Source organism: Perna viridis, chromosome 5 (genome assembly GCF_037379345.1).
Source record: "Perna viridis isolate PV_CMFRI_1.1 ecotype Kerala chromosome 5, ASM3737934v1, whole genome shotgun sequence".
NCBI lineage: Eukaryota > Metazoa > Mollusca > Bivalvia > Mytilida > Mytilidae > Perna > Perna viridis.
Window position 1 is genome coordinate 32,298,223 of NC_142449.1, and position 21,899 is coordinate 32,320,121.

The following is a 21,899-nucleotide window of genomic DNA, read 5'->3' on the forward strand; positions in this document are numbered from 1 at the left end:
GTGAAACTAAATATAATACAAACATATCACTGATTTCAAGAGTTATTTCCCTTACCCTAGGTCTACCTCCTTAAATCATAAAATTATATCTAGGTATTGCTAGTTTTTGGTCATTGATTCCTAAATAGTTGGGGTTAAAGTACCCACCATCAATACTAACCTTCTGTTTATGATATAGAACCTTGAAATATATTTTAAAGTACCATTCTGTGTAAGAATCAGGCAATGAGTGGAACATCATTGTTCTCAATTTGGTCTTATTTGCCTCAAATATATTCTAATACATGTTGAAAACAACTGAAAAGCTACTTAAATTTATCCTGAAGCATTGGTGACATATATAATTTTTTTTACTGCTTATATAAGGACAAAATTTGGGAAAATTTTTCCTGCCATTTTTCCATTATGCATTTCAACTAAATTTGATAAATTTTACTTTGACAATAACTTCTTGAGGTTATGAGGTATAAATACTTGGATAATGCAGTAAAATCTCAATGTATTTTTACTTCATGTCCCACACCTTATACACTTTTTGCATGATTCTTAAATGCAGAAGTACTTAAAATATCAATTCATATAAAATTCAGATACAGGAAATGGTGGAGGTGACTCATGTACAAAAATACACACCGAAATAACGATGCTTTTTTATTCTTTTACGTAATAGTACCTATAATCTTTTCTGCATACAGACCTGCATTCTTGAGAAAATCATGCATTTATCTCCACCATAAATCAACCCAATCACAAATCATGCATTTATCTCCACCATAAATCAACCCAATCACAAATCATGCATTTATCTCCACCATAAATCAACCCAATCACAAATCATGCATTTATCTCCACCATAAATCAACCCAATCACAAATCATGCATTTATCTACACCATAAATCAACCCAATCACAAATCAAGAACTAGACTTCTTGCAAAGAGTCAATTTCATGTAAAAGCATGAATTGAAATTCAACAACCAAATGAAAAAAAAAACTTCAAATCACAACTTCAAACCAATGATGAAAGTTTCTGAATTCTGAATCAGGCAGCATGGGGAAATTGGTCTCTCCTTTGAACTATCACCATACCTTCCATTCATCAACAGTTGTGTAATCAAGACTCAGCCATGTCTGTACTTCACTTAATCTTTTTTCAGTCTACAAAACAAATATCACTTAAAGTAAAATACTCGTAATGACTTAAACTCAAATGCATCATGTCAAATTATCAATGATAAAATCTCAATATCCCAAATATACATTTCTCCTTACCAAAAAAATTATATAATTATTCAAATCATTATACTGTGACTTTAAAAAAAATGTAGGATGTAGTTTAATAGGACCATAAAGGTCAAAACCGAAAACAGTTTGAGCAAGTGCAAACACTATAATCCGTTTCTACCATGTTTTTTTAATTTTAATTTCAAATTTTAATTCATCCACAGAACAAAGATCAATTAATGTAATAAATGCAAAATCGTAGCTCTTGATCTTTTTTTTTGGGGGGGATTTCCCGAACTTTTCAAAAATACAAAAAATAGTTTGAGCTATGTTTCACAGCTATCAATATAAGTAAGGTAACTGTCACTTTAAAGTAATCCATTTTGGGGAGAAGCAGAAAATATTGCAACACAAACTAAATGCAGAAATTAATGTCTACGCTGAAAAACAGATCTTACTTATTTTACAACACAATTAATTTTAATTAAAAATATTTGTAAAATCTTTACATTTGAAACTTCATACACTTTCAAATGCACAATTTTGAAATAAGGATAATTAATTGGAAAGAGTAAATAACCAAAATATTATCATGAGTACCAAAGGACGCCTAGATTTAACGAGTGTGCAAAACTTGTTCCGCATGAGTTAAATCCTCAAGCGTTCTTGGCCCGAGTGATAATATCTTGGTTATTCACGATAACCAACTGACTATACAATTTATCAGACAGATTTTCTTCATAATTTATCGATATTTTCAATACAAATTTAAAATTCTGTGATTGGCAGATTGATATCAAAGTTGCGACGTTTTGGCAGGAGAAAGCGCGAGAGTGAAATTACTGAATTTATTTCACAGTGTGAATTATCGAAATTTATTACACTGGGAACATTCGATAAAACACTGCTATCTATATAACAATAAATATTCATTAACTTACTTTTCTAATATACTTTGAAATAGAGAAATTCTCTGTTGATTTCAGATTTGATGAACATGCTGCCCGTAGCTTCTCTCTTATTGCACGACACATAATATACCTTAAATAATTGACAAAAAACTTTCAGTAATGTAATAAAATGTTACAAGTATGAGAAATTTATTTAACAAATAGAGCTGCATATACCATTCTAGGGATTTGTGTTTATTTTTATACCCAGTAGTTATTTCATTAACAGAAAACCCCATCTTTTCTTACTTTCAAATCATTACACTAAGAATTTAAAGGCTTTCATTAATCACTAGTCAATTAAATGTTTTAAAAAATGTAGGATGTAATTTAATAGTATTACAAAGATTAAAAACGAAACAGTCTGAGCAAGTACAAACACTACATTTCAGCATGAAACAATTCTCAATTTGAGTCTTGATTAAAAATACTTGATACAGCTCAAGTTTATGGCACAGAAAGAATGTGGTTATAGAAATTAAAAATTTATTTTTTTGCCAATCATGCTAAGTAGCTCTGAATGTAGAAAGTTTGAAAACAAGGTTCAAAATCAAAGAATTAATTACAGGTATATATTTAGATTCAGCATGCCAAAGGACTGAAAGAAGTCAAGACCGAACATTCATCCATATTGCAATTTGTCAAGAAATAAGTTTTTTTTATTTTAATAAACTTTCATCAAATGCTTGTATTGGCCCCACATCCCTCCTCATCTCAGCAATCACATGTAATATTTGCATACACCAAGTGCTTGTGCATGTTCCAAATGGATTCAGAATTGAAGGTCTAGAAGCATCTTGTGGAACTAATGAATATTGCTATGATCTCCAGCTTGTTTTTATCCTCTTCTATTGTTTCGCCATCTAACGGTGTTAGTAGGCTGGTCATGTTCATTTTTCTAATTCCTAGATCGTTTGAGACTTCTTTTAGCATCTTTCGTCTTCCTCCCTCTTGCAGTTGGCATTCTAATAATAAGTGAGTTTCTGAATTGATTTGTCCACAGTGGCAAAGTGGTGAAGAGTTTGTTTGTCCCACTTTATGTCTGTAACTGTTTTAAAGCATTGAGTATTCTGTTCTTCATTGGATTGATATTGAGAACATTTTTTTGCTTGGATTATCGAATCTGTGTTTCAGGTTTATAATTTAGAAGTTTCACAAACAATTCTCTGGCATCATTACCAATTGTCCATCTTCTTTGCCATTTTATTTCTATAATTTGCTCTGCTCCTTTTTTATATCTTGTACAGTCATGACTTTGTCATGAGGTGGTAGGTTTTTGGCTTCTTCTGATTCTTTTATAGGTTCATCATTTCCTGCTATTCCAGCATGACCCGATGTCCATAATAGTGATGTGGTAAGTCCCTTCATCTTGAAATACTTTAATTCATGGATACCAATTTTCATAGATCAGAAAGTCTTTGAATTCATGGTTTTTGAAGTTTACAGTATACAGACCAATGGGAACCTCTTATTCGTGGGGAACTTAATTTCATGGTTTGGGCTTTCCACATAAACCAAGAACATCAGAACTTTCACAGAATATCTCTGATGACATCTATGTAGTGCTTGGCTTATAGTTGAGGGTTACCAGTACCACTGGCTGAGAAAATTTTCAGGGAATTAATGACTCAATTCTTTTACATGTATTACAAACTCTAGGACTAAAATGACAGTTACCAATGCTGCCAGTAAGATAGAACCTCTCTGAGCTACCGCTCTGCTTAGTCGTATTGCAAGTTTGTTGTGTTCAGAGTAAATAATGGTGCCATCTCCCAAAGGTCCTGGATTTCCTAGGCATGACCCATCAGTGTATGCCATGGCCTGGTCATCACTGGTGTCCTGTAGCATATTCTCCATAATTTCTAGGTATATAGCTGTCTGTTCTTCTGTCCTGGGTTTGGAGCTTACAACTCTGACAATTTCAATATGTTAATAAGGTAGATTGATTGAGAATTTTTCCTGCAGTTAAAGAATACTTACCAAACAGTTTTCTTCTTTAAAAGTCCAATCACAGTTCCTGTTTTATCCATAAAATATAATACTTCTCCTTCATATTGGTACCCCTGTCTAATCTGTAAATTAGAGTATGAATTAGATTGCTATACTAATTCAAATAGTCATTAATATGATATTTGTGATCATAAATGTTCTGAATCAATTTTTTTTTGGTGGCTTTTGATATTCAAACAAGAGGCTCCCAGGAGCCTGAATGAGTGAATCGCTCACCATGTTAAATTTTGCATTTAAAGGGCAATAAATTGTCCAACAATATGACTCAAAAAGATTTTGGTAGGACTTTACATAAGGATCATTTCAGTAATTGAAAGTTTTTCACCTTCCAAGGGCAATAAGTCTTACAAGGAATCATCTATTATGTTTTTCCATGAATCAAAAATCCCTACAACCATTATATGCAGGATATCCAAAGGAAATTTCATACAAATTTGGTTCCAATGGGTCAAGAAGTGTCAGAGAAGATTTTTTGAGAGAAACAAATTAAAAAAGCAAAACAAATGTACAAAAATAGGGCAACATGGCTTAAAAGATTAAAATGAAAATTTTTCCACAGATATATCTCATCATGCTGAACACTTTTACCAGTCAAAATTTAGCTTAACTTAATGGTTTTGAATATACATGTGAAACATTACTGTTTGACCCCAATGTTATATTTTTAGTAACGGCAGCCATGTTTTTTGACAGATCAAAAATCCCCACGTCAATTCTATGCAGGATACCTCAATGAACATTCACATCAAGTTTGGTTCCAATTGGTCAAGTAGTGTCAGAGGAGAAGAGTTTTGAAAAATTGTTAACGACGACAGACAAGGGCGATGGACAAAGATGACGGACGTCAAGTGATGGCAATAATAATCACCTAATGGCATAAAAATAAAATTGATAAACAAATGACACCATGCACCCACATAATTTGCATGCTGATGGCACAGATTTATTTATTAATAATGCCCAAGATGGGAAAGTCCAACCTTTCTTGCAGTGTTCATGTAATTTCGAAATTTGTATTTTTATAAATTATATCTTGTTCCTTTTAACTTGAGTACATTTACTGGTAATACAAGCAAATTGTAGCCATATCTCTAGCCGCCAAAAAAATATGATAAACTACAAATGGTGACTTACAATCCGACAAAATATGAAAATAATCTGACAAGTGGTTTCCAAGGAGTTGCATCCACAAGTATGACCAGACAGGCGGACAGATGCATGGACAGATACCAGTATTGCTATATCCCCCTTCCATGTAGCGGCTGGGGACAAAAATAGTGATTATACACATATTTTCTATAATAACACATTCCAATTAATTATTATAAAGTAATTAAATTACCTGTTTCATTCTATCATTGAGGTCTGACATGGGTATAACATCATACTTAATTGTTAGGAGTCCTAATGCTTTAGCTATCTGAAAATATGGAAAGCAAGAAATTTGTGAATCAATGCTTACTAGTAATAAACACACATCCCAACTTAAATATATGGTCTAGGGCATAGTGCCTGGTATGGCAGGTGTGGCTATAGGCTGTATCAATATTTTTTGTTGTACGAAATGCCATACTTAAATCAAAGTGCTGTTAGCACTGGAGGTTTTGATTCTTGTGAAAATTGTAGTCTGAACAAAATTTAGAAGTTTACTTTATGTAAAATAAAACTGTGATCATACATTTGCATTTTCATTTTATTTAGAACTGTTTTTTTCCTTAATATGTATAAACTGAATGTAAATCCATACTTCTGATCCAACTTCACACACAAACAAATTTTGTTCCATTTCACCATCATTGATTTCCTGACTGTTGACATACAGTGTAGTGGGTAATTTTCATGGGTGTAAAATTTCAAGATTTGCTGTATGAATAGGGATATTTTAAAAATTTTTGCAATTCTTTAATTTCACATCCATAGACACAGTCTACAGGAGATTACTGTTAAATATCGGGACATAAATTTGGCAAGTTTTTATTTTCCCGCTTCTCGAACCTACTCAATATAGCGAAAATTATAACATCACGAAAATTTCCCACTATATAACATCCAATGTACCAAAGATCCCCTTATCTCAATTGATATCCCCTTATAAAAATGTACATAACACAGAAAGTTTTTGTTTGTTTATGTTTTTGTTTCTTTTGCTTGTCGTTTTCTCTTTTAGGAGCGTATAACTACTGCTGACTCCAGACATACCTACCTCTATACCGATATGAGGTGGTACTGTAGCCAATGATACAGTGTCATCAGGTGGTTCAAGGTCAATTTCCGTCCAAGTAATAAATCTCATTTCTGACCTGGAAATTGAAAAAAATGGATATAAAAAAACAAAGTTATTATTTTCTTCCATATAATAAGAATTACAACATTATATTACATACATTTTGCTTCCTTAACAACAGAATAAATACCACGGTGATCTTACTAAAATGTTTGCTGCTCTATTTAAGAATAAAAAGGATTTCAAAGGGTTGTAATTTTTTTCAAAATCTTTCATGCTAGAACATTATAAGAATAAAAAAATGGACAGGTTAGTGTGCTCTTTTTTAGATATAAGCATTTAGAATTTTGGCAGGAAAAGGATTTCTCTAGATATTCCTTAAGCTTTGTGTTAGTAGATTTTATCTACTGGTATTAAAAACACTGAAGAAATAATAAGGATTTCATAAAACCTTCTCAATAACATTTTAAGGTGTGTTTAATGAAATTATGAAAAGAATAGTGGGGTCACGACCAAAAAATATTAATGCTATGGAATGGATAAAACCAGAGGAGTCCGAAAATCTGACAAAAATGTATGAACATGACCAGCAAACATCCTTGGTAAGTGCATGTGGTGGTATATTTTTATATAATCAGTAAATTTGTCAGAACCATGAAGTACAGGACTTGATTTTATGAATTTTACTTAGAGGCCAAGAGCTAAGTAATTTTACCCAGATGAAAGTTATTAAATTTTATTACATAGATAGTTTTGTTTTATCGAATGTTCCAAGTGTAATAAATTTTGATAATTCACACTGTAAAATAAATTTGGTAATTTCACTATCGGACTTCCTCCCGCCCAAACATCACAGTTTTTATATCAATCCGTCAATCACAGAATTTAAAATTCACATTGAAAATATCAATAAATTATGAAGAAAATCTATATAATAAATAGGAAAATCAATTGGTTATTGTGAATAACCAAAATAGAAACACTTGTGCAATGCTTACACTCGTTAAATCTAGGTGTTCTTCACTAGTGAAAATATTTTGGTTATTTACTCTATCCAGTTAATTATCCTATTAATTCCTGTAGATGTTAATATAAAAAGGTAACTTAACAGCTGAAACTGAATGAGATAAATTTATAGAAAACTAGGCTTGAAACAAGTATGTTTTTCCCTTCATTCAGATTAACAATCACTATCTTGAACTTACCCTGATAAATATGATAAATCTTCTACATGTTGATGTTCAGGTGACAAGATCTCAAAAACACCAGTATATCCTGTAGTAGCCAAAAACTGTAAAAGACTGACATTCACTTTTGTTATGCACATTGAAAATCCATTTAAATGGTAAAATTCAGATCTTATTATAAATGCACTATTACACATTTTAAATAATTATGTTTTTTCCCTTTTTTGTAAGAAACTACTTTAATTTCCCTACTTATTTTTCATCAATTTACAAACTTTGGGAAAAAGATCAATCTTTCATTGAAAAAAACTAGCCACAAATAGAGTTTTTAAGCTGGCAGCTTCTTTGCTTCATTTTAAAAACCATGTGTCAATCATTTAAAAAAAATGGAATTCAAATGAAACTAAATCAGTAGCATACATGTACCTGTGTTTATCTGTTTCTGTCATTTTGTCTAATGAGTCCATCACTGTATTACAGACTTCAGAAGCTATTCTAAATCTGGGCTCTGTGTACCTAGCTATATCCTCTGAAAGGAACCATATATATTACAAATTGATATGAATACATGCATTTTTTAAAGAAACATGCACTTATATATCTGGCATTAAAAAAAAAGATGTTTCTTCAAATATCGGAACATCAACCATGAGCACCAACAAAAATTTAGGAGAAAATGACCTATGCATCTGGTTAAAGTTAGGGTCTTTTTCTTAATCTGTTTAGTTAAATTGCCATTTGAAATAAGTATAAGATATCATCAACATGTGTGAAGTTTTTGGTGCCTACAATTGCTGAATTGTCTATGCTGTTCAAGACAGCAGGAGAAATTGCTTCCAAGGGCACAGCTGGATACTACTGCAGAGGTTGAACCCTGAACTGTTGAAGCATGTATAAACACATCATTCAAGCTTGATACAACTCTGAGTTTGGAATTAATATTTGGCACAGGATAAGAATTTGACCAGAATCAAAGTGGCCTCTTTTTTACCCTTAATTCCTGCATAGTTCCAGTCACAACAATTAAAATCAATCCCAGCCTTCTTTAAAGGATCTAGTTATATACAGTCAAACTATTACCCAGACATAAAGGAAATGCTTGTTTCTGGTCTCCATGTCAGTGTTCTCCCCATAATTTTTAAATAGCACAGTGCTTACTGGCATAGCACAGCTTTTATGGCCTTCCTCCAAAATTATAGCACAGTGCCCATAATGCATTCTAACTAAAATTAATTACTGATAACACAGTACTAAGAAATCATAGCTGCAAAGAATAGTGTTATAATGGCCTGGGGAGAATACTGTGGACCCTTATTCCTAATCAATTATCCATTACCCTTCTTTCTGAACACCATGTGAACATTTTTTGATCCACCACATAATAAATACTCTCCGTCAACCATAAAACAACTTAAGTGTGCAGCTTCTCCATTGGCTTTCCTTGTTGCTATGACAACTTCTGTATCTTCCAATGGCTGATGATATTAAACAGATTTTTCTGGTTAGCATTTTGAAGATGGGGCATACTTGGCTTTATAAGAACTTATCATTTTAAAACTACATATCTAGTAAAATAATAGAAGAATTTTCTAAAGGAGTGTGCAAATCAAATTATGAACAAAATGTAAAAAAATCAATCTTGAAACACCAATCAAACCTATTCAATCCTTATTCCTTGCATCAATTTAAATATATATATATTTGCTGTTTGAAGTAATTCATATCTTGTATAACTGACATTTAGATTTTTGGTTTGATAAGAAAAGCAAAATTCAATAAAGGCAAGTTTTTGCTATTGCTACAAAAGCACTTTTTTACCAAAACAAAAGAATTTTGATAATTTCTATGTTGCCAATAATAGAATTAATGACTTTGATTACAGTTTAATTACTTCACAGTTTAACAGGAGAATGATTCCAAACCAGTGTAAAATAAATTCTGAATGTACCAATTATCCATACATTGATCCTAATCTGGTTCATATAAACGTCATGTGAGAAAGTAACCACTTATAATACCAGGGAAGGATTGATTCACTCACGCACTGTGATGAGTTCCCTTGTTTTGGTCATGGGCCTAACAAAAAGTTTTGATGATTAAAATTTGTAATTTAAGTCACATTACAGACGATTTTTTTCAGCAGAATCAAAAATACCAAATCTGACATTTCTACCACTTCATTAGCCATCATTAGCTACCATTTGTAGGCATATGACTGCCATAGTTTGTGAAAGCAAGAACCAATTTTGAGACATAATGCTACATCTAAAATTTATATTACATACACCTAAGAGTTATTTTTCCACTCTTGGAATAAACATGTAAAATGTTACTCCAAAGGAACACAGACTCTATCATTACAATTTGAGCCTCAAACAAAAAGCTCTCAGGAGCCTGAATCACCCACCTGGCTCATTTTTGGCCTTTCAAGGTCAATAACTGTAATAAGGAATCATCTGACAACTTTGACCCAATAAAGCCTTTGAAAAGATTTACACTGATGATCCTTTTATAAATTTAATTTCTTCTCTACCTATTATAGTTTTTTTTAATGTACTGGCCAAAAACTGGAAAAACCTAATTTTTTGCCTTTCAAGCACAATAACTCTAACAAAGAATTGTTGTAAAACTTTGACCCTATGGAGACCTTTGTAGGCCTTATTATATGGATAGTTTCATCAATAAAAAGTTGTTTTCTATCTATTATAGTTTTCAATATATTGTTTAAAAACATCACTTTTTGCCTTTCAAGATCAATAATTGAAACAAGGAGTCATCTGATAATTTTACCCAACAAAGACTTTTGTAGGACTTATTACAAGGATCATTTCATCAATTTGAAGTCTTTTTTTTATCTTTTATAGTGTTCAAAATACAACACATTAGCAAAAAAAAATAACACTATGCCTTTCAAGGGCAATAACTCAATGAAGGAGTCTTCAGTCAATTTTGAGCTACAGAGACTATTGAATGCCTTATCATAGTAAATAATTTCATCAATTGAAAGTTTTTTTCTATCAGTTAAAATTTTCAACATACGGATTGACAACTACAAACATTTTTATTTTTCATCATTTTTATTTTCCTTTCAAGGACAATAACTTAAATAAGGAGTCTTTGGACAATTTTGACCCACAAAGACTATTGTAGCCCTTAATATAAGGATCATTTTATCAATAAAAAGTTTTTCTTTCTATCTTTTATAGTTTTCATCATATCAGTTGATAACTACTAAAAAAAACATAATTTTTTGCATTTCAAGGGCAATAACTCTAACAAGGAGTTTTCGGCCTCACTTACCACTTCTGGGTCAAATGGCCAACCCCTTTATGTATACTCGGCGTCACATAAATAACATACTGTTAAAATTTGAATAAAAATATTTTCTACGACTTTATTGACACCAACCGTCGTTTAAATTGTCTTAAATGACTTGCTCATTCGTTTAGCCAAACAGCTTCTCCCTAAACAAGTCGCTTGTTAGCTTAAATCATGCGTAACAAATTCTTACGGGAAAATCCCATACTAATATCCGCCATGTTGGTTTTTACGGGACAATTTGTTTACAAACGAAGTTCGTAAGTTCCCGTCGAACTCCGGTGACAATCGTCTGCTTGATCAACTTTATAGTACAAAAACATACTGAACCTAGAATAATGCATTGTAAGTGCATTATCTGTGTGTATTCTGATCAGAACTAGTCAAAATACAACTGAGAACATGTATTTCAAAATTCTATTGTAATTTAATACAAAAGTGTATGAATATTGTATGCACTTGTGAGTAAATAGCCTCCATGCTGTCAGTTAGCAGAAAAAGTAAACATGAATTTTCAATATTATTTATTCAAGTCAATTTTGTGAAAAATTTCAGCAATCATTGTACCATTAGCAAGATGATTTTGAAAGTCTTATTTTTGGAGCTTCACAATGGTATACAACATTAAGATGTTATTTTTCCTGGGAATTCACAGTGAACCTTGAAGACTACTTTTTTGTACATGTAAAGTAACTGCCACATTTGAAATGGTTAGCAAGACCTCAGGACAATTTTTACCCACAGAGACTATTGTGGGCATCTTATCATATAGATTATTTCACCAATTGAAAAGCTTTTTTCTATCTATCAAAGTTATCAAGATAATGGCTGAAAACTAAATAAAACCATCATATTTGGCCTTTCAAAGAAAATAACTCAAACAAGGAGTTGTCCAACAACTTTTTCCCAATGAAGACTTTTGTAGGCCTTATCATAAGGATCATTTCATCAATTGAAAGTTTTTTTTCATTTTTGAGATACATGTATATGTAGAAATTCAGGTGACTTGACCCCTTTGGTCTAAAAATAGCAATGGTGGCCACCTTTTATGCTTGATTTATATAATTGACACAATTATTAAAGTAGATACACTAGGAATGCTGGTGATCTAGTTTAGTAGTACATGTAATCCACTGAGGGGTTTCAGGGAAAATTTTTTAAAAAGTTAACCATAGATGACAGATGCCAAAGAAGCCGAAGACAAGGACACTGTCACGTCTAACAAAGAATGCAGATGACGATGGACACCAATTGATGACAAAAGCTCACATGGCCTTTTAGGCCAAGTGACCTAAAAATAAGTCTAAATACAAAATACCTTTAGGAAATATTTTTTCCAAGTAAAGTTATCTCCCTTTTCCCTGTCATCATCATCACCAAGCCCTCCTGTGAATTTTTTCAGAGCTTGTAATACACATCTAGTGTCATTACCTTCTGATATGGAAACAAATGAGTTTCCTCTTGCAACCTGCGAACAAGAAAGAAGTACAGTCAACCTCAATGTTTTGGCTATTTTTTACTATAATACTAAGGATCATAGTACTGCTAATTGATAAAATATGCTTCATATTGCATAGTAAAAATTGTTTTAAATGGAGCTAACAAAATAAATGGTATAAATAAAAATAAAAAGCTTTGTCCAAGCAGCATGATACAACTGCAGCCACTTGAACTCTGTTCTTTTGAGGCAAATGAAAACACAATATTAGTTTTTGACACACTGAACATACAATGTTCAGACTTACAGCTCCTTGTGGACACAACTCATTTCGACACAATATTGGACAATATTTTGAAATTCAATTTTAGTATTAAGATCTGCTTCAGTGTACATACACGGATCACTTTGTATATCATTATCTCAAAAACAGTATAGCCCAATTCATGTGTCCAGGTGTCAAAAGAATGGGGCTGCAGAACTGCTAAGCTTGTCGTAAAAGGCAACTAAATAGTGCTCAGAACCCTGGACGGAGGCTAGGGCGCTCTGCACACAGTCAACCAGGTTGTGGAATGCAGTACCCCTGGCATGCAGGGGTTGTCAGGCCATAATACGGTAAACCTGACTGCAAACGTAGTGATGCAATGTGTTGGGAAAGATGCCACGTACCTCGCACCTTAAAGAACCCTGGTGTGGTATTCTATTGGAGTAGGAACCTTTGCACTACGCCACAGGAGACTAAATTGCCCGACCCTACCAACCTCTCCTTATTTCCAGTGACAATCAAAATTTGTCAACCTTATCATCCTTTAGTCCCACCCCATTTTTCATTTCATCATTATTTCATGTTCATTTTATCATCCATTTAATGTTCATGGCCTGGAATATTCCTGCTCAGGTATTAAACAGAAACAATCAATCAATCAAAAACAGTATATGACAGGGTTAATTTGGTAAGCATACCTCTTAAAGCTCTTGTATTTAGATTGTGATTTTCATATGAAATCTAAATTAATCAATCTTTTTTCTTCAAAATCGCACCAAAAATAAAAAAGTCCATTTTTTGGGGGCATGGTCCACTTTGGCCCTTATAACTCAAGAACCATGAGATACATGTATCTGAAATCTGATTGAAAAATGCACACAAGATTTTTTTTTTCCCATCTAATAAAAAATGTTTTCATAATCTGATCAGAAATAAACAGCTACATGTATCATAATACTTGTTTCTGGCCCCTTTGTGGCCCTTTATTCGTTCTTGGCTCAAGTCACAACCCCAAAAATCTATCCCACTCCTCCTTTTGTGGTATGGCACATTGTAATACAATTTCTAAAAGATACATTCACTTACAGTCAAGTTATTGTCTGGGAATCAGGAAAATGCATGATTCTAGTCTCCCTTTTTGCGCTAATTTCTGATAAGTCTTTACCCAAAAAATATCCAAAAAATCAATCCAAGTCTGACCATTTTGGTATAGAATATTGTGGAACAATATCATAGACATCCCTATACTTTTATTTGCATTATACAGTATAGTTAAATTCCATGCAATGTTTTTTTAATCCCCTTTTTGGCCCCTTATTCTAAAACAGTTGGGGCCATTACCCCCAATATCGATACCATTATTTCTTTTGTGGTTTAGCACCTTGTTAAAAATTTTATGAAAATCAACCAGTCATCACACAAAAAACAAAGTGTCTACAGACAACAACAATACGGACAACATCAACGAAGATGACAGCAACGTTATACAAATATACAACCAGTTGTGTTGTATAAAATAACCATTTTCCTTTTTTTCTTTTTTTTAAGGGAAGATGAGATTCTGGCGTCTGTTTCACAAAAAGTCATAAGTGTGAAACTGATCGTATATCATGCCGTCACAATGCTATTTTAGTTAATGACGTCATTACTTACGATCAACTTTACACTTACGACTTTTTGTGAAATCGAGACCTGATCTGTAACTTTTGAAAGTTCACAGTTCAAACATTATAGCTAATAATTAAGTAGCTGTCTTTGTAAGAATCATGCAAAATCTGAAAAATGTGATACACCCTAAAAAAGGCTATATATTTTTATTTTTGTAATTAAGTTGTTTTATGGGTCTATACTTTGAAATGTGTAATTATTCATTCAAATCTGCCTGCTCTTAGTAGATAATCAACATTGAAAATACAGTAGATTCTATTGTATTTGAGCACCATTTACAAAGTTATCACCCTTAATTTTGAAATCTACAGTGCATTCTATATAATTTTTATCTCCTAAGAGCACAGGTTATATGAAAAACCACATGTTTATTTCTGTTTACTCTGACATTTCAAACAAAATATCAAAAATAAAAATATGTAGGCTTTTTACCCATGAATCACATTTTGCATGATCCTTAGCTGGAGTGCTACTTAACAGACAATATGATTATCCCAAAAAGTGATGCAGGCTTCCTCATACAAAAAGAAAATTGTACTTAAATAGCACACATCTGGTTTTCAATATACACTTGTCAATAAATTTTCTTATAACTGGGCAAAGTTGTCAGTTTAGGTCATCATAAAAAAAATTTCTAGATTTTCAAAATTAGGGTTGGGCAGGCAAATTTTATTTTTCATTTTTGAAAAATTTAAGTCCAAAATGCTGTCAATTTGAAAGAAGTTTATCTAAATTGGGAAAAAATAAAAATGAAGTTTTTCAGGGTGAAAAAATTAGGTTGAGAGGGAATGAGAAACTAGGATATTTTTTGGCTTTACCTTTAATTTTCAGGTTTTCAGACAAGATATCGCACATTAAACAGGCTCATTTAAAAACTACAGCATTTTACTTATGAAGCACATCAAAAACTGGTGTCCACAGTCATAATACAAAATTAGTTGTAAGATTTGATGTCATAATATATTGTAGAAAATAGCGCTGTCACGACAGATGACTGATGTCATTACAGTATGTATAAACAATTTTACATTTTGTAAATCAACTAGAGTAACACATGTTTCTTTTTTTCTTTTTCATACTGCCTGACCATCAAGTCACATGCCCATCATTGTGTTCCTCCTTTAAACTGTAAGATTATTTTACCTTTTTTCTTAGTTCTTCATTTTTATCATATAATTCATCATCTGGTTTTCTTCCTGCAAAAACTTTTACATCGATTATCTCTCCCTGTTTTCCATTGGGTAAAATTCCCACAGGAATATCTGCACTAATCACTTTGAGGTTCTTTTGACTCCTTGCCCATTTCAAATATCTAAAATGATAGACATGTAATTTACACAATTTTTTTTTTCAAATAACAATTATAGGTTTGTTTTGTTAGGTTCATGTCAATTTCAGGACTCGCTTAAAGAAGGCAATTAATTTTTGTTGTCTACAAAGTCCTTTCTAGACAGATGAGCAATAAATCTTGTTGATCCTTGTAATCCAAACTGAGTTATTCTGTATTTATCAGTTACTTTCCACTAGAAGTATAAAATATATTATCAGACTCCAGTCTTAAAAAAAACATTTCTGCTACTATTCCATTTCAAAAATAAGTTCTCCCTGAAATTTTTCACATGTAAACAGCTCGAAACGTAAAAAAAGTTGATCAAGTAAAATTACATTACATCAAAACTAAAAAAAATAAAACTTTTGTATCAGCATACAGGCAAAAGAATCAAGAATTGAACTACTAAGTAAGTAAGTAATGCATAATTTTAAGATGCATTTAACTACCATTCTGTGTAAGAATCAGGTAAAGGGTGGTACATGATAATTCTTAGACTTAGTTTCTTTTTTTTTGCCTCAAATATATTCAATACATCTATAAAACAACTGAAAAGCTACTCAAATTTATCCTGAAGCATTTGTGACACATATATGTTTTGATTGTTTAAATAAGGAAAAAGTGCTGGAAAATTTTCCTGCCATTTTTCCATAGTGCATTTCAAATAAACTTGACCTACCAAAATCTTAAAGAGGCAAACATAAACACTTTGATGGTTATTTCTAGAAACTATCTGGTACATTTTGTATAAATACTTGGTTAAAACAATAAAATCTATGTGTTTTTTCTCCTTCATGAGCCACAACTTATACACATTTTGCCTGATTCTTAGACAGAAAAGTACTTAAAGTGTAATACTCCAATGGTACCACTTAAAATAAAATATTGTGTATGGCATATCATTCTGATCTACAATTCAACAAATCAAACTCTAGATAAAAAAGAGGAGAGTAACAGGATCAGAGAAAAATCAGACTATATACATGTATTTATGTAATCTATGTTGAGTTTGGTGTATAGATAAGACCATCTAGAAACATAAGAAACCATGCCTTAATTAAGTAAGAAATAGGTAAGCTCAATCTGAAATGTATAGAAATCTGTTTAAAAAAATTCATCATACTGATTACTTGAGAAACTTTCATCAAACTAAGCAAAACACTAAAATGTGCTCTACATAAGCTTTGAAATAATCAAAACAATGCCTAGTCAAAATGTTTCAAAGACAAAACTTTTGGGACGTTATCATGATAATCAAATAAATCTTCTGGTTGAAGGTACAAATGTATCAACATTGAATTAACCCTGCATTCTATGTCACACTGTTCGACAGTATCCTAATCAAACTCAGTGAAAAAGCATGATACCAATGTTTAATATTTTCCCACCGGGTTCTAGTGCAATTAGCAAATTAAAAGTCCATGATTATTCATTTATTTGTTATATTCTGTACCATTAACATTACAAGTCAAATACGATAAAAAAAAAAAGGGAAATAGTTTATTCGTTATATTTTGTATCATTAACATTACAAGTCAAATACGATATAAAAAAAAATAGAAATAACCACTCATAAATACATGTAGCATGAATTTACAAGTACAAATGTACAGATCAAAATGTGTAACCTGTAGCAACTTTCTAACAGATTTCATCATTACTATGTGATATTTCCAACTGAAAGTATGTACACATTTACAAAATTACATAATGGCTAGGCTAGAATCAATGATTTGTAAATTATTTTTCGAAAATTTTATTTGTATTCTAGTTTTCAAAATATACAAATGTGTAACTCCGAATTACCACTTCTTTTTTAAAACAATATCAAATCCTTCAAAACTGAACCCACTGTCTTTAAGTGAAGCTACATGCATAATCTCCAAATGCTTTGGAAAAAATGTAAAATATGTGAGAAACAAAAAAGTTAAAGTAAAAATTATGAATTAAACAGTGAATTATTTTCATTTTTGTAGAAATCAGGGGATAGGTAACTTGTTTTCAATACTTCTTTTCTGTTTGTTTAGGTAGACAGAAAATGTGGTATGAGCATGAAGCTAAGATATCATAGAACAGGATTTCAATTTTTGCAGATCTTTTTATTTATGATCATTTAAGGAGGTAGACCTAGGGTAAGGGACATAACTTATGAAGTCACTGATACAATGTATGTTTGTATCATATTCAATTTCACGAAAGGCTATCAAGCTTTCATTTGACACAGAATGAAATTAATCTAAGTTACTTTGCTGCTTACATGACATTGATATAAAATGCTGAATACAAACATTCCAATAATTTTTAAGAGTTGTGTCCCTTACACTAAGTCTACCTTCTTAAAGTCGAGTTGTTTTTGTTGATGAAGTAAATACTAGACCTTGTTCCCTATGGCAAGCCAAAGTAGACAAAAACCCATATTTTTTAATATCAAAAAATCATTTTTTAATATTAGAAATTGAATTGTAAATATCAGATAATGAATTTCTTATATTAAGAAATTATTTTTAATATCAAAAAATCCTATTCTAATATTAGAATCTCATTGAATTTTCAATTTTAAAAAAAATAATTTTTCATAATAAAAATCCATTTCTTAATATAAGAAAATCAATTTGTAATATTAAAAATTCATTTTCTAATATTGAAAATTCAATTTCTAATATTAAAAATTCAATGTCTTATATTAAAAATAATCCAATTTTTTAATGTTAAAAATGTTTACAAGTGTCAGACTAAAAAAGAAATTTTAATTTTTAATAGTAAAAATTCATTTTCTTATATTGAAAAATGATTTTCTGATATTAAAAAATTATTTTTTAATATTAAAAAATGGGTTTTTTTTAAACTAAAAATTGTGATTTTTTAAATATTGGAAATTGATTTTTTGATATTGGAAACTGATTTTTTAATATCAAATATTTGTTTTCTTATATTAAAGATAAATTACTAATATTTAAAAAAAAATCATTCTTTTTATTTATTATATTAAAAATTGAATTTCTAATAACAAAAACTGAATCTCTAATATCAAAAAATGAATTTTTGATATTAAAAATTATTTTTTGATATTAGACATTTATTTTTTAATATTAGAAATTTTACTTTTTAATATTAGAAAATCATTTTTTAATATAAAAAATATGGCTTTTCATCCACCTTGGCATGCCATAGTTCCCTGTTTCATGTTAATATGAGATGTCACTAAGTTGCAAATCTCTTTTATACATGTATTCAGGACCATGAGGAGCAAGGAAATTTGGAAAGTCCAATGGGTAGAAAAAGTTGATACTGGTACTAGTCCTATAACAAAGGACTTCATGGTTATGCAATGTTTCTATTCACTAGATGTTTATATGCGCAACATCGCATATGTACAATGTCCTATGTTATAGGACTATAGTATTGGTACAGGTTAATACACATTTTGGGTAGGGTCTAAAATGTGTAACCCGTACCCGTACTCGTACCAACTTTTCCCTGTACCCAAATAATATTTTGCTAAAATCTTCATTCTTAAGTCTGTTAAGTACTGAAAATTGCATGAAATGTGGAAAACGTGGAAAAGTCAGCTTTTAATTCATTTCTAGTGAAGAAAATGATGTATATTTTTTCTAATATTTTTTGTTTGATCGGTTTTCTGAGTTCAAAAGACTAAAATGTGTAACCGGAAGTTACTGTACAAAACTAATTATTGTCTATTTCTCACTTTCCCATCTGAAATTTACGTTTTTCTGAAATCATTATGTGGTTAAAATTTCACCTTAAGACTTTGGATAAAGTTTTGAAATATTTGATACCGTTCAAAAAAAAGAGGTGATTGAGTTCAAATTCTGTACCGTACCTAATGTAAATCCCTGTACCAGCAGAGAATCAATACGATCATACCCAGAATGAAAAAGAAACTGAAAGACTCATAAACAGTCTTTTGAGATTTTTATTTATTGTCAATGAAAATTTTGATAATATTTTGATATTCTAATGTCAAATATGCATTAATATTGTACAGATAACAAAAATACAAGACTTTGATTTTAGGTACGGGAATTTCGGGTTACACATTTTAGACCTTTTGAAAACAGAAAAGTGAATAAAATAACTTTTTTTTTCGAAAAAAAAAAACATTTTAAAATCATTAATTCTAGCCTAACCATTGTGTCATTTTGTAAATGTGTACTACTTTTCAACTTGAAATATCAAGTAATAAAGAAGTAATTGACAAAATAGTATTAGGTACTGGGAAAAGTTGGTACGGGTATGGGTTACATATTTTAGGGCATACCCACATTTTGGTCCATACCTAAGTTACATCATTTTCACTTAGTACCTTAGTGGCTGACGCCTTCCTCATATTATACAGTACCTTTCTGATGTAGTTCCCAAATCAGGGCTTGTCCTGGCATTCTTTAGAAGTTTCAAAATTTGCTCTGAATATTTATTGCCTTCTAATTTTGTAGATAGGTCAATGTCTGCTTCGGTAACAGAGTTCGTAGCTGAAGCCATTTCGAATCTCCACAGGGTCGTTTTAAAATGTGTATTGATAACGTCGACCCAATTCTTATATATATATGCGTTTCACAATATTACACAAGATTTCAATGTTTTATGTTTAAGTTTTGGAAACACCGGAACAAATTACACCTTCGCATTGAAGAATGTAAATATAAATTTAGATAAACCTAAAACCTTAAATTACTCTGTGCCTTTACCTAAATGGTTGCGATCCCTCTATTATACAATAATTATACTAGTATAAGCTTTATTTAAAAGTCATTATACGTAGTCTAGTTATAGCGAAATTTACCGGGAAGGGAGGTTTGAAATACTCTAAAAAATGAGCACATGTACTGCTTGGGCTCCAGTGTTTTTTCTTTGAATTTATAATTTCGATTTTTTCATGTTACAAATTTCTTTTGGCGATGGCTGTTCTTTTTTTTATGATCTACATTTTCGGTTACGTGTTAAGCGACATTTTGAAATAGGAACTTTATGTTATTTTCCAATGTCATTAATCTAGATTATGAAGACCCTATTCAGAAAGAGATAGTATAGTATAATTTACGAAACATCAAAATATCGAAAAAAAATATTTTCCTAAAAAATCAACTTGGAAAATGGCTAACTAAGGAGGTAGACCTAGGGTAATAGACATAACTCTTTAAATCAGTGATATGTTTGTATCATTTTCAATTTTACAAAAGCCTTTCAAGCTTCCCCTTGAAACAGAATGAAATCAGTCCAAGTTACTTTGATGCTTACATGAAATGGTTGTAAAATGGTAAATACAAACGTTCCAGTGATTGTAAGAGTTGTGTCACTTACCCTAGGTCTACCTCCTTAAGGCGGTGAAAAGGATTACAGAGCGCTATGTGTCACTTGAAAAGGGGCTGTCGCGCTGCCCTGTGAAAACGACCGAGCTGGTCCAGAACAGCATGTTGTCTGGAAAATTACGTCATATAGAAAAAGTAGTTTAATTTAGTTTGAGAGATGCATATGCATTTATTGAGGTCCGAATTTTTGTAGCTCTACAATTAATTATAAATATATTTTGGCAGTACACACTGTTAAATCATATACATTCATTTGTATTATCCTTTAAATTATTGTTAATCATATACAGCTCACATTGTTCGAGATCTGCATTAGACAGCATCGTCCCTTAATTGGTGAATTCTGCAGATAAGATGATGATTAGGGTCTTAAACGACCTTGAATGCCAATGCAGGTCTCTCACGGTCAATGTTAGTGGTTAGTAAAATTAACTGGTGTTGGTAGAGCAGTCCAGCCTTCGGGATACCTAACCAAAAAACTCGGTCATTATATACAACTAGCGGCTGGGCCGCTGACCTACTCCAAGACCCCAAGTGTGTCCGAGAGCGTTTCCCCACTCTAGCTATTTGGGAGTATGTCAATGTGTACAGTGTCTGCAGATTAATCACTGTAAAATAATCGAATAGTTCAATATTGGGCTGTACAGAAGTGTCCTTTGTGGTTTAATAGCATATTTGATTAAATTTTAATTTTGTTTATTGATGTTTTCTGTACCAGGCATTAATAACAATTGTACTTCCTTTAGCACCATCCCTCGGTGCCTCTTGCAAATTAACACAACTAAATAGTGAAAACTGGATATAATTTTATAAGCTCCTATGTTTGAAAACAATTGACAAAGTACACTACCATACGAATGATCATTTGTTGACGTTTTAATGATAAAAGTGTACATGATTGTACAAAAAAACTCTTATTGTCTTAAATTGTCTTTTAATATACAGGTTTCTGTGCATT

The 21,899-nt window shown here is 31.4% G+C and overlaps 1 protein-coding gene across 1 annotated transcript in view; it reads right to left on the bottom strand.

Moving 5' to 3' along the window:
* The window catches only part of LOC148617105 (uncharacterized), a 28,847-nt gene extending 8,577 nt beyond the window's left edge, over positions 1 to 20,270 (bottom strand). The window contains exons 1-11 of the mRNA XM_088584427.1: positions 19,975 to 20,270; positions 15,428 to 15,596; positions 12,232 to 12,381; positions 8,932 to 9,070; positions 8,022 to 8,124; positions 7,614 to 7,709; positions 6,388 to 6,484; positions 5,527 to 5,604; positions 4,155 to 4,246; positions 2,166 to 2,265; positions 1,090 to 1,158 (exon numbers count right to left, since the gene is read on the bottom strand). Coding sequence (XP_088440553.1) covers positions 1,090 to 1,158; positions 2,166 to 2,265; positions 4,155 to 4,246; positions 5,527 to 5,604; positions 6,388 to 6,484; positions 7,614 to 7,709; positions 8,022 to 8,124; positions 8,932 to 9,070; positions 12,232 to 12,381; positions 15,428 to 15,596; positions 19,975 to 20,114 — 1,233 coding nt within the window. The 5' untranslated portion in view covers positions 20,115 to 20,270. The remainder of the gene's footprint in view (positions 1 to 1,089; positions 1,159 to 2,165; positions 2,266 to 4,154; positions 4,247 to 5,526; positions 5,605 to 6,387; positions 6,485 to 7,613; positions 7,710 to 8,021; positions 8,125 to 8,931; positions 9,071 to 12,231; positions 12,382 to 15,427; positions 15,597 to 19,974) is intronic.
* Positions 20,271 to 21,899: the final 1,629 nt, after the last annotated feature.